The sequence below is a fragment of the Mchenga conophoros genome, linkage group LG12 (genome assembly GCF_057382185.1).
Source record: "Mchenga conophoros isolate Kocher_MC1m ecotype Shallow Benthic linkage group LG12, M_conophoros_male_GT1.1, whole genome shotgun sequence".
In the NCBI taxonomy this organism is placed as follows: domain Eukaryota; kingdom Metazoa; phylum Chordata; class Actinopteri; order Cichliformes; family Cichlidae; genus Mchenga; species Mchenga conophoros.
The window spans coordinates 22,080,130-22,094,321 of NC_140537.1; the positions used below are offsets into that span (position 1 = coordinate 22,080,130).

At 38.3% G+C, this 14,192-nt stretch overlaps 1 protein-coding gene across 5 annotated transcripts in view; it reads left to right on the forward strand.

Annotated features, from left to right (window-relative positions):
* Nucleotides 1–11,538, forward strand: part of stpg2 (sperm-tail PG-rich repeat containing 2) — a 59,149-nt gene extending 47,611 nt beyond the window's left edge. For 3 of the 5 annotated variants that reach the window (XM_085294554.1, XM_085294553.1, XM_085294555.1), the window contains 3 exons: nt 692–807; nt 10,567–10,767; nt 11,380–11,538. In XM_085294554.1, coding sequence (XP_085150680.1) covers nt 692–807; nt 10,567–10,734 — 284 coding nt within the window. In that variant the 3' untranslated portion in view covers nt 10,735–10,767; nt 11,380–11,538. The remainder of the gene's footprint in view (nt 1–691; nt 808–10,566; nt 10,768–11,379) is intronic. The other 2 variants (XR_014894667.1, XM_085294556.1) reach the window with 1 other exon arrangement.
* Nucleotides 11,539–14,192: the final 2,654 nt, after the last annotated feature.

Here is a 14,192-nt window from a genome sequence, read left to right on the forward strand (position 1 = left end):
AATTTGATAATCAACAGAAATATAGATTTGTACTAACAATTTAAGATTATGATGGGATTTTTTTGGCTCAGATCTTATGATTGCTTAGCCTGAAGGTGATAGTATGTGGCCAGGTTATTATAGTTAACTAAAACTAAATGAAAAACTAAAGGTGAAAAAAGATTTAGTTAACTAAAATTAAATTTAAATCTAGACTTTTAGAAAGAATTTAAACTAACTGAAATGATTTTTTGAACTTGGAACACTAATGAAAATAAAATAAACATATTGTATTTGTTAGTTTGGTAAAAATGTTATCCCAATTTGCCTTATGAGGCTTTCATAGAAATATTTCTTGAGACTTTAGATTTCCACAAGACTGTGAGTGAGCTGTTTTGAAAAGGTTCTGTGTTTTTATTGTAATACTTGTAGTGATTTTGCTAAATGTTGCCTCTGACACATGCCTGTCATACAATAATAATTAATAAAGATTAGAACTAAGACGAAAACTAATAGAAACTAGACTAAAAATAAACATTTTCAAACAATGAAAAGGAAACTAACTATAACTACAATCAAATTAAAACCAAAACGTAAAAAATAAATAAAAATAAAAACTAATCAGGAAATACAAAACTATACTAAGTCCGGTAAGGTAAAAAGAATGTTCTTTGTATGTTTACTGGCTTTTAAGTGTGTTTGTGTTCATCAGGCCCCGGCCAGTACAACCCAAGTGTAAAATCTGCTCCAAAGTTGGCACTGATGTCCTCCAGAGAAGATCGATTCAAAGTTCCCAAGAACATCAGCCCAGGACCTGAGACTTATTGGGTAACAGTACAAAAAGATCTATTGTAAAACATCCTCACTTTGTACCATACTCCCAGTGCGCTTGACTGAACTAAAGTGCATTTATGTCCACAATTTGATGCAGTTTGTACAGTTTTGCCTCTGTATACCCCCACAGTGGATTTACAATCAAACAATTATATGACTGACGTTCAAGGGTTTAACAAAGTTACATTACAGACATTTATACACATTATACATTTTATGAATTCATGAAGGCATCTCTTGATTGTAGACTTTGACAGTGATACTCTTATCTCCTTAACAGTGTTCTTGACTTGTTCCGGGTGTTGTAAAGTTGTTTTTCTTAACCCCGGAAATAACTCTGTCTTAATACACTTTATTTGTGTGGTATTTTGGGTCTTTTGGTGTTGCTGAGCTGCTAGGTGCACTCCTTTTGTACCAGACTGGTAATTTAGCCACGACTAAAGATTTTGCTCTCTCTGATAAGTTTATTTTGGTTTTTCCGCCTAACAATGGCATCTCTCACTAGCATGTCTTTGAAATACAAATTCCACAGTTGAATCAATTTCAAATATTCTATCTGCTTCATTTGTCATGAAATCATAAGTTAACCAGGCTCACCTTCTGAAACATTACAGACCTAAGTTTAAGTGTGCAGATGCATGCTGAGTTTTTAGCATATATGGACACAGCGGTTGCTCTTTGTGTGTGTCGTGTACACCTGAGATGTAATACCCAGAATGTCTGACACTACTTGAGTTGCAATCCCCGCAGAATCTATCACATTTCTCCCAGTGACCTTGAGCTGTGCGGAAGAAATTGATTGCTTAATAGAAAAAAGAAAAACAAATCCAAACTTCAATATCTTTCCTGGGCTGATGTGCTTTTTGCACAGGGCAGGTTTTCAGTTTGTGGGAGACTTTATTCTTAATTGACCTACCTGGTTGAATTAAAGTGGGTAAAAATAGATGCCTTTTATTAAGTGTAATGTCGTTTAATGCAGCCACCACAGAGGACTGACAGAGACAAATGCACTTCGTGACTGAAACATAATGTAGCTGTAATGAAACTTAACCAGAGCATAATCTTTCTCTGCTTTGTTTTAGTGCATTTTAATAGAGATTACAGCTTTGGGTTTCCACTGATGGTGAATGTGTGTGAGTGAGAAGAAAGTGCTAATGTTGTTCGCCAGTCCCCGCTGATTTTGAATGGCGAACATCAAAGACAAAACCCGAGGTTTGATTCAAATCTCACTACACAGTTCATCATCATGTTCATGTCCATGGGTGCGATGTTATCACAGAGCTCTTTTTTTTCTCCGTCTGCCTGTGTCCCAGTCTGCCTGCTGCCTCTGTGTAGTTTTATCTCTCAGCTTTCTACTGTCTTCTCTTCTGTAGTCTACAGTCTGTGTCTCTTCTCTCCCTGCTTTACCTGTTTTCTAGTTTTACCTGTATCTGTAATATGAAGACTTTTTCTCCAGAAGCTTTGCCCTTCAAAAGCATAGGGAAATTTGCCTCAAAAGGTGTTTCGAGACACTGACACGGACACAATTTTAGTTCAAGTAACACCATCAAATTTTAGCACATTAGTAAAATGTGATAAATGTATCAGCACAGTAGTGGTGAGATGTCTCAGATAATTAAAGCAACATTGCAGGCTTAATTGAATATGACCGGCACTGGTGAAATTATCCACCTGACTGATATTGCCAATCAGGCAGCAAAACACAAATTAAAAGTAACTGGTAAATGCACACTGTGTAATGTGCCAGAAGAGCAGAAACGGCAATAGCAAGGGGAAGACTTGTTCCAAGTAAACAATGGATAACAAAGCGAGTGTAAACTTCAAAAGAATATACTTTGCACATGCTTGATGAAAAACGACGATCATTCCATGTTTGTCAGACCTCAGGGTAGTCACAGTGCATTTGATAAACAATACTTATTGTAGTCATACCTTTAGTTTGTTTATGATATAACACCACAGGGCTCAGTCAGGGTTCAGCACAGAGAGATAACCAATAGAGGCTCAACTCTACTTTTGTATTCTAATATATCAGATGTATCTCTAGAGTCTTCAGTCTGTTTTTCCTTTGTCTCCAGCATAATTAGAGTTTCTCCCCTCCTCTGTGCAGTTTACATCACAAGTTCAGCAAAGTATCTTTTTGTAAGTCAGTCTTGGCATGTGAGAATTTGTTTCCTCACAGGATTTCTAAACATGCACGTTTTCCCATAAGACTTTATACAAAGGTTTGATATGCATTAATGTGCTTTTTAAAAAAAAACAAAAAAAACCTTTTGCATGAAGAATTAGGTCAGACTCAGAGGCCTTGACAATAGATCAGTCATATTAGGGTTAAAATAGGATGGCAACCTCATTATGACTAGGTCTTGTTTTTTTTTTTGGTTTTTTTTTGCATTTGACAACCGATTACAAGCAATTGTGGTGGCCGCTTTTCACTGCAAGGAAATTGCACTGGCTGCCTGGTAGAAGGTGGCCAGTCTCCAAACAATTTTAGCCCAATTCAAATTGACTTCGGTTGCTCTCAGATGGGCAAAAGTTGTTAAATAATCGCCTTCTATTTTCAGTCTGAATGTTCAGACTGAATCAGTCTGCCCTGATGAGTGCGACTGCTAATTGGTTGTAAAGTTGTTGGGTTTTTTTTTTTGTGGGATGGTACAAACAAATTTGTCTGCATCTATAACTTTACTGCCTTGGGTTGCTGGTAGGGGTGGGTTTTGATTATCGATTTATCGATTAAAATAGATTCTGGCTTGGATAACGCGATATCGATTTTTAAATATAAATGTACTTTGCCCGAAATGCCAGAATATCAGGTTAAACCTCACAAAATTTCAATAACCACCATTCTGCACAAAGACGTAAACACAAAGCATGGACCTGCCGACAGATCAGAATCGTGAGATGTCGCCTTTCTCACCCGACGGCACAGACACGGTCGGGGCTGAAAGCTGACAGCTCGCTGATTCTGATGTTTCGGCGGGTCCGCGCTTTGTGTTTACGCCCTTTTTGCGCTAGATTCTGAAGCTGCGGGTTTTTATCTCTCTCCAAACAATATTGACCGAACCAGATGCAAAAGAAGATCCAAACTTCGCTTCACGTACATCGTCATGAATTCCCTCTGACTGTTTTGCTTCCACCACGATAAAATCACACTTCATGCACAGCTCTCTCTCTCTCTCTCTCTCTCTCTCTCTCTCTCTCTCTCTCTGTACTTCCAGAACAATTTCCCGTCTAAAAATCAGTTTTCTTCATTATTCGCTTGCTTGTTATGTATAAGTCTATCGTTGTTTAGAGCGCTGTTGGCCCCTGTTTTCCTTTTACTTACTTCCGAAAAGAAAACCTAATTTCTGCTGTTCAATAGGCTACTGACCAAATGTAAACTTTTTAAAATTATGCAAAATTGCAAAAGGCTTAGCTGTGTCTCTTAAAACCTCTGTAACTTTGCTCTGCTTCACTTCAGCAGCATCGGGTAATGTTCATGTGTTGATTAATGGTTTTCTTTCGTTTTTGATCTACTGCAGAATATTTTTAAGGTCATCTGCTATAAAATCCCAGGCCAGGAAAGTCGCCTTCATGCTTTTCTGTTTTATCCTCAGTTACTTTGGCACAAAGGCATCTGCTGTGATGCTCACACCTTTGATAAAGTCTCGCAAGTGTCAGCTTTCCTTTTATAGAAATAAAAATATGGAAATGTACTGATACGTGATCAGAATTATAATATTTCTGACTGTCTGAGGCAAAATTTACCTGATTCAAATCGAATCGAATCAGATTGAATCGAATCGGGGATCAAATCGATTCAGGACCTTGTGAATCGAAATCGAATCGATTCTAGAAATCAGTGACGATACCCAGCCCTAGTTGTTGGCACTAGCTACGTTAACTGTGTGTAAATTCATACTATATAGTCATTTAGATGTTAGAGGTTGCATTGTTAAGATTATGTGCCTTTTCTTTTTGGTTGTTATGAGCTGATACATTTTCTACATTTATTTGTAAGTATCACACAAGACGGAGGACGCTGTAAATACACCTGTAGCTGTGGGAATTTCTACTGTAGCTAGTAAAACTGTTGAAAAATCTGATATGATCCTGCTCCCACCTCAACCTGTCCTATCTCCATCCTTTCTCCCCCAAGCGGTTGGGTGGTAAAAGTTGTATTGAACTGAGATCCACATCGAGTGTTTGTCTGCAGCTACTTTAACCATCACAGAGAGCTTTAAAGATGGTAGATAATTGTCTCAAAGTAAGAGTAAATTGGTTTTGCTAAACTTTGTAGCAGTGTAGTTACATGATTAGATCTTCAATATCAGCTAATAATGCTCTCTGTAGAAGTGAGCTGCACATGAGTAAATTAGGCCCTAAGTTCTGCTCCACTGGCTTCCCAAGAGCTCCGACAGCATAATTTGTATCTTTCTTCTGTCCAAGTATATACTTCATTTGGGTGCACCAGTTTCTCATGAATGCCTCTGGAGGAGGCATGATAGGTCAGTTGGAATTTTTTTTGTAGGTGTAAATGACTTTATCTTGCAATGTGTTAGAGGCTTCAAGAGGCTCAATCCCACCATAAGCAGCAGAAGAACATATGTTGCAAACCTGCCAGTCACTTCTAAGATGAGCTAATACAATTTGGTAAACTAGATTTGGCATTTCAGATTACTCATGATGCCTCTTACCAGAAGCACTGCACACTGTTTTGTAAGTACTTTTTTATTTTCAACCTTCATGTGATCTAAATAATTTTAGATGTCCATCTGGTATTCATACATATGTATAATGAAGTAAAGGCCCCATACAAGAACATAAAAAAAGATTTCATTCATGGGTTATAGACTGATTCTATTGCATTGTACATAATCATATGGCTCCATTTAGCTGGAGGAAGTCAAGTTCCTTTTTAATAGCGAAATGCAAGTTTAAGCTCGCTGCTCAGTAATTAGCTGTGTGACTGTGATTCTATATGACACCACGGGCCATGCAGCGTTAAATATAGTATGAAGTGGAGCAGAGAGGGAGATAAATAAGTGCTTGTAGAAGATGAGCAGGCAGAGTGTAGCATGGTAGTAATGAGAAGGAGGCAGGGGGGAGAGAGAGAAGGGGAAACGGCGGTAGAGGTGAGTTGGTGCTGAAAAGGTGGTGAAAATGCGTGGAGGAAGAGAAGCAGAGAGACAGAAAGCAGAAAATTGAGCTGCTGAAGAGGGTAGTTAAATTCAACAGCTGGAAATGTGTTCTGAGCGTCTGAAATCTGAAGCAGACTTTTCATGTAATGGAACAGTAGCTATTTCAGCATAAGTGTGCGCATGATCATTCGTCCATACATGTGCATAATGTCACAACGCTATCTACTTGAGCAGCATTTGTCCACTGTGAAGGTTCATTTAGAGTTTCCATTAAATGCACTATGTGAGGTACCTGCTTGAGCAGGCTTGATTACCTTTCTCACTCATACAGTAACACTGTTCTTAGTGGCTGAGCTTCATTTAACAGAGAGAAAAGTGTGGATGGAATATGGAAATGTAAAACGATTCGGGGAACGGATGTCGAGCAGAAACAAATATTAATTAAATGCTGTACTCTTTAATGGTATATATATGCTAGATGAGTACAAAACACATAATGAGGCAAGAAAAGAAGAAACGTAAGTTTTTTCATTTGAAATAAAAAAGAAATAAGTGATAGTTTAATAATTAAAGAGTATATTTTTGACAATACTCTCAGCACTTTACTCTATTTCATGTGCTGCACAAAGCTCAGCAGACAGTGGTAACCCTTTAGATTTGAAATTTCAATATCACTCTGCTGTACAAGTATATATACTGTATGTATTTATTGGCACCCTTCATAAAAATCTACTATTACTCAGGCTCTTAGTCACTATGATTTAGAACATAAGGTTTTCTTGACGCAGTTGACATATTATGATATGCTTCTCAGTGTGATGCCTGCGGCTTGTAAGGGCTCTCACTGTGTGTGAGTTTTCATGTTCCTACTTTTAATTCTTGTTGACTTTGGAAAATGTGTGTTTTAAAAGAGCTGGAAACTACAGTACAGTTTAATTGACTGTTAATCTGTTGAATATACTTCACTGTGGGAGTTACAAATACATTTAAAAAGGAAGGTCCTTGCATGGCTTTAACCAGCTATGAAGTCTGGAGTTTTGGCAAGAAAAATAGCACGAATCAGTGTGTTACACACTAGATCTTTGTTGTTTTATTTTGTTTTTATTTATTTATTTAAGACTAAAGGGATTCTGTGAAGTTGTGGTTTATACACACAGCATTCATCTTCCATATTTTCATATATAGTGTTGCTCCTGCAAAAAAGAAGCAAGCTGTACAAAATAAAGTCCTTCATAGTTTTCAAAATACCTGGTTTTGCTGGCATGTACCTCTAGGACCTTCTCTAGCCTTTTCTGCTGGTCAGTGGAGCACAAGTGCTATGCCTTAAATAGAGAAAAATTGTTGAGCTCACAAACTTCTAAAGCCTGATTAGGGTCTTGGGTCCTTGTCTCCATATTTGTCTCACTCTTTGGCTGGATCAGAATCTATTTTGGTACCTGGCATTCATTTTGTTCTCAGTCTTGTAAAGTTTTCCTGAATAGATCTCGCAGGGTTGTTATGTACAGACCTTGTGGCTGTTCCATCTACACTTTGTGTCAAACTGACGGACGGACTCAAAAGGTGTATAATCTGTTCTTTGGCCGACTGAAGTACTGGTAAATACAAGCTGCTCATGAAAAGTAATTTGATTCTCTTGCGTCTCTTGTTTTGCTGGATTGTGGGTAGCAAATGCTTGCGTTCCTTCACTGTGTGTGGCAGGTGCTGTGTGTGTGTGTGTGTGTGTGTGTGTGTTATAGGGACGACTGTGCATCCTGCACTCCTTCGTCTGTGCTCATGGGCGCGGTTGAATATGTCTTCATACATACCAAGTAACATAATCACCACCACCAATTACCAACCTGCAATTTTCCCCTTTACCTTCTCCCCTCTTTGACCTACTCAAGCATCCCATAATCTCCCTCATCATTGCCATTCCAATGGTGTCGTCACTTCCAAGGGCTCTTCCCCTATCTCCTCGACCTACCCAGTAACCCCGAGGGTGACCTGGAGTTGAACCTGCAACCCTTTTCCCATTAGGATCAATACTGAGATCTGAGCCGTGCCGCCAGTGTTCTCAAATCCTGCTGCAGCACCTCTGGCATACTGATGTGTGCGTGTCTGTGTGTGCACGTACGTGCTCAGAGGTTATATGGAGGTAGTGGGGGGTGAGAGAGAGAGCGAGTGAGAGAGAGGGAGATAGAGCTTTGCAGAAAAGGCTCAGCAGTACCTGAGTAGGACAGCTGATGAAGTGTGTGAGTACATAGAGCATATATATGTGTGTATGTCTGTGGGTTTTTTGGGAGGTGATTTTAGGGGGCAGACTTTGAAGTGAACGTGGTGTTTTGTTTAGTTTTTTCCTCTGTAAGACTCCCCCTCCAGCATGGACTAACAGACTCAGTATTTGTAAGGGTTTTTGGAGTCATGTTTGTGATTTTAACCTTAATGACCCCTCGCTCTAAAAGCATATTGGAAATAATTAAGCTCTTCAGATAATTATTTAATTTTAAATTATTTGGGCTTTATATCATTGGATCTGTTACCAGTCTATGGTAGGACTGAACAAAATGTTTGACCATAATATAATATATGTTATTTAGTATAAATTTGAAGAAATTTAGTATAAATTTGCACACTTACTAATTTCTTAAGCTTCGTCAAGAAATTAGTAAGTGTGCAGACCATGTGTGTTAAAAGACAATACAAAACCTTTGTCAGCAGGATCATACACTGTGAGTGAATTCACTGAAGTTTATCTAGATTAAATCCCTAAATGTTAAGAACACTTCATTACTCCTGTTTTAAAGTCAAATGACAACCACCCATGAGTCCTGAATTTATTGCATTGGCCTCCAGTTATTCATTTATGCATTAATTGTTTTGGGGTTTATTTGGTTAATTTTCTATTTCTTCTCTTTCGCTTTTTAAAAATATACAGTAATGTGCAAAAGTCTTGAGCCTCATATCATTCTTTACGATTTTCTTTGGAAAGAGCCAGATTTTAAAGTGATCTTCAGCAATAACCTAGGCTTGAAGGTCTTTTTAAAGATTTTTTGACACTGGCTGCGTTTTCACTCATTTTTAGTTCAGTTCTGTGTTTTTTGAGAAGAATGGTTTTTTTCTCCTTTGTTAAGCCACTTAACACTGACCTATGAATCATTCAAGCATAAAAAGCCACCTAACTTAAGTGAACCAGTGGTGTGTCTACACATAACAGACAAACGTAGCAAAGAACCAATGTTAATTTATATCTTTTGGTACTTTGTTAATAGCGGCCTTTTGCAAAAACACATAGTTAGTTTCCATTTCTACCTAAAGAGGCATTAGCTGAATGGATAAAAGGACATATCTGAAAATGGTGTCAGTGTGAAAAGTGACAGACCTAAAAAACTATATATAGCAGACGAAAATTGCCTGAAAGAATCTGAAAAGAATCCAACAAAGACCTGACACAGGACCTGAGACATGCATCTTCACCACCAGTGTTAGTCAAGTTAGTTGAAAATAGTAATTAGTTACTAATTATTTCTCCGAGAAAGTAATCCAGTTACTTTACTGATTACTTATTTTCAAAAGTAATTAGTTACCGTATTACTTAGTTTCCTTTTAAAAAAAACATGATACACAACCTGAATACATAATAAAGCAATAGACCTTTCAGCCCAATTCTATTTTTTATGCATAAAATAGCATATAAAATTTAATTAAATGAAAAAGTGTCATTTTAATTTTTTTTATTAGTTTTAATCTTTTAACTTTATGCACATTGCATCAAGCAGAAATTAAATTATATGCAACAGTCTTTGACATGAAGAAATTTGTTTAACATTTAAACCTATTTTCTGCATATTCCAGCATATAAAATAAAATTATATTTTGTGTTTACACTCACTCTTTCAAATAGATGCAAGTAAAACACAGCAAAAAAATAAATAAATAAAAACAAAGGTTCAGCAGCACCAAGTCCTGTCGCTCTCAAGTCTATTTTCACCTGTTTAGCAGGAGTGGGGCCGGTGGAAGTTTCCCCAGCTGAATTGGATGTGGTAGCCACAGCGCTCATGTCAGTGGGGGGATCCGGGGTTTTTTCTCTGAATTTCACATTCCTGTGGCAGCGTGCTCGCTGCTTGCTAAGATTTGAACTTAAATTTTTCACTGTAGAAAGAAGTTTTCTTCCCACGCAGAGTGTACAGCGGACGCTAATGTTTTTGTCACTTTTTACAGAATCCAACTTAAAGTAATGCAAGTACTTCCAACCTTTAAACGCTACATGGTCGTACTCTGTCCCGCACTATTATTCATTGTTGATCTACACACATCTGTTACTGCTCATTTTCATGAGACACTCTCACAAACAAAATCACAGTTTAGTAACGCAGGAACGAACCTGCTTACGGGAAAGTAACAGTAATCTAATTACTTTTTTTGCAAAAGTAATAGATAGATCAGGCTATGAGAATAATAGTGGCCATACCAAATATTGACTTTCATCAAGCTCATTAGAATTATACAAACGTTTTGCTTTATAACCTGTATTTCCAGGTATGCTTGCATATGTTCCAAGCAACATGTGAAGAAATGAGGGGTGGCCGAGAACACCCATTTAACTTTTCATCATCCTTCATTGTCCCTCATCTCTGTTTTGTTTATGTCTCTGCAGTTGAGTCCAAGTATTATGAACACACTACTGAAGGGCACCTTCAACGCGACGCTCAACAACCCTCTGAGTCCCAGCTGCTCCCCCCGCGTGGCTGATGGGCCTTTAACAGCCCACAAGGCCATTAAAGCAAGCACACCCAACACCTTTATCGCCACCAGCAGTTCATAGAGTTCTTTGTGGGTCAGAGTTTAAAGATGAAAGGTTAGTGGGGGGAAAAGATCAGTCCTCAGGTCATTACATTTCAATTCATATTCTGAGAAAAGTTGAGTTTTCATGAATATTGATGTCATGTTCATTCTGTTTGAATATATAGCAGATAATAAGTGAGTAAAGTTACAGTTTAATAACTGAAAACAAGGTAAGTTTGTTCATGTAATAACAGAAATGTGCAATTACAATATGTATTGTAATTCAATATCAGGCTTTAGGAGGTTTTTAGACTAATTGTGAGAATGACAGTAATATTTTTATATGTTGTATGAGTGCATTTCATTATGCATTTGGCATAGTTTTTACTCCCAGCCACTTTTTGAAAGCTTATGTCTGCAATTTGTCCAAACTGTTTGTTTTACTGTGTGTGATATTTGTGTTTGAGTGTGTGTCTGAGCCCAGAATGGGCTATCAAATAACAGAGAAGTTCCCTAGAGCTGTTGTTCTGGTAATAGGTTTCAGTTTTTCAAGTGCTAGAAATTGCCCTCAGAGTAAATTACAGTTCATTTAAGCTAATTATAACAGCCAGTATCTTTTTAAACATCAAGTTTACAGTGCATAATGCTGACTGATTAACATATTTGTTTTTCCTTAATGTTTTAGGCAGCACTTTGGAAGAAGATGACTTTGCATTATTGTCACAGAGTGATACTGTATACCTACTAAGAACATTTCATCTGAAGTTGGCTGTTGTGGATTATTTCCCCCTGTATAAACCACTTTGTATATCAGTAACATTGATAAAGGCATTCATATGAATAATGCTTGAAATGATTTGTTAACTTGTTATTATTCCATAGGCCATGTTGTTGTCTTAAGTCAAGCATCGAAAGATCCAATCTGGCATAAATGAGTCAAATATTAAAAATGTTGTGAAGGTTTTGCTACAGTACTTTTTTTTCTTGTTATAGTTAATAACAGTAAAGCTGGATGAATGCTAGCACAGATCACACCCCTGATGGGGCGTACACACAGGAAGAGACAAATGGCGATGTAGCAGCTAGAGAAACGCCAATAAAATCTAATGACTTGTGTAGATGACAGTCAATGCAACTGTTGGTGACCCTAAGTGGGCGGGTCCTGAGTAAAACTAATCTGGACTTTGAGGCGAGTGATTGGAGCAATCAATGGGAGTGGAGGATACTGCTGACTGATGTACGGCGGTGTGGGAAATACACAAGAGAGTTGCCTACTAAACCAGAAGCTGACCCACAGTTAAAGTGCTTGGCGAGCAAACTGCTTCATATATGATTAATCTTTGAACTCACACATGATGCATCTTAAGGTCATGAGAAGCTACTCCTTAGTTAATGCCAGTAAACCAGCACATTTTTAGAATTCATATAAATTTGTTGCCACACATTAGTGCTTAACATGCATAAGTCATGAAGCAAGTATTATGTATATTTGCAATGACTGCCAAAGAAACAAGTGTGGAAGTCACATAGACGTGTTGTATGTCCTCGCATTGATGCACACATACACATGCTGCACAACATATACATCTAAACCAACAGCAGCAGCCTGTAGAACTATATTCTCCTTGTAAAAACAACGCTACAGCTTATCTACTGTGGAATTACCTGGTGCTGTACACTCAGTTTTACTAATCATGCACAGAGCTGAGGTTTGACTGCGGTATGAAATATTAAGTGTACTCGCTGTTGGGCTTTGATATACCTAAAAGTGGAGACGGGCTGAAGAGTCGAGAAGAGGCTTTATAGTAAAGCTGTGTGGCACCGTGATGGGAAAAAGAAAGAAATAGTTAACCTTAAAGAAATAGTTTGATGTTGCTGGAGAGCACTTATTTGCCGTTGTGTGTTTGCAGAGGGAATGGAAAGACTTTCATATGTCTGTGAAATATGGGGCTTCAGCTGACCGGCCACTTTTCACTCTGCTGGGAGTGTCTTCTGATTCAGACTGCTGAAATCTTCAGCAGCAGTCTGAGAATACTTTCTCAAATCAAGGATGTTTTTTTCACTCGACGTGTTAGGAAATTCAAGCCTGCTCAAAAGTTCCTGACCTTGTGTAGGTAAGATGGGTGGATGTGATGAGGTGATAGAAGTTTGTGATGCTGGATGAACTACTTTTACTGGCAGTTACTACCGGAGAGTGTAGATTTATGTCTCTTACCTCCGCTGATTGCTCGGCATAAATCAGCTACTCATGGTTGTGTGAGTTCTTCCTCACTTTCAGACAAAGTTAACAACAACAAGTGTTTTAATAACCTGCTGTAGAAGCACAGGTGACACTTTGCGTGCACATCTTGTTGCCAGGATGCAGTTTGGCCATCTATTTAAAACAAAAATAAAAACCGTTCCATCAAATGACTCAAACCACCCACTCCCCCTTTACTGTGTGGGATGTCTCTTTGCCCTGCCGTGTTCAAAATGCTTCTCTGAACATTCAGAGTAACAGGTTGGACTGAGTACCATGTCTCTGATTGTTCCTGTGGGCCTTTTAGTCTAATGAGGTGTTTACCCCCTATCATTATTCAGCTGGGAGCGGAGCAGAGGGAGGAGAAGGTAGAGAGAGGGAGGTGAGATGTGAAGTAAAACCAAGACAGAGGGAAGCATAAAAGAGGATAGGGTTGAAGAAAAGGAGTCCAGTGGAACATGGGGGGGGAAAAAAGGGGAAAAAAAGAGAGATTGTATACAGGCAGAGGGAAGATCAGAGAGAAAAGGAGAGCCAGAGGAAGAAAAAAGCCAGAGAGGAAGGAAAGAGCGTGGTGTTATTTATGCCTCCCTCGGCACTCGTTTTTACCTTTCTCCCCCCGCGAGCTGTTTTACATCGGCGATCTAATTAAATGAAATAAATCACAGCACACACACACATACACAAGCACGCACACACAGCTGCAACTGCCCCTCCTGATTCTCAGATCATGAACATCTCCTTTCCATACACCCTCCGAATAAATCTCGATTATGGTGCATTACACGGCACATCATTCATGTTGTTTATAGGTCTAAAATATGCAAACAGACCAGGGGCATAAAAGTGATCGATGCACAAATGGGTTCTTTTTTTCTCTTCAGTTCTCATCTCTCACACAGCACCAAGCACTGTCACTTACACATGTCTTGTGTGGGATGAAGAAATATTGTATTGTGTCCTTATGCTGTGTCCTGATGGTGGCTATTTATTGTCTTTGGGAGATAAATGGAGTTTTACTACCTCATTTACTAAAGCACCGTCTCTCCTTGTGAGCCCTTATTAAATATAATTAACTCTGCCAAACCTTGAAACTGTCCCTGACAGATCTCTTGATAATTGTAAAATGGGGGTAAGTTAATGGGTGCTTTTACTGGTTACTTTTGTACATGAAATGCATGGGTGGAAAAAAAAGACACGAAAAAACTAACAGCTGCTAAAGCTTTCTTTCCCAGAAATAACTGCTTCAGGGAAATAAATGT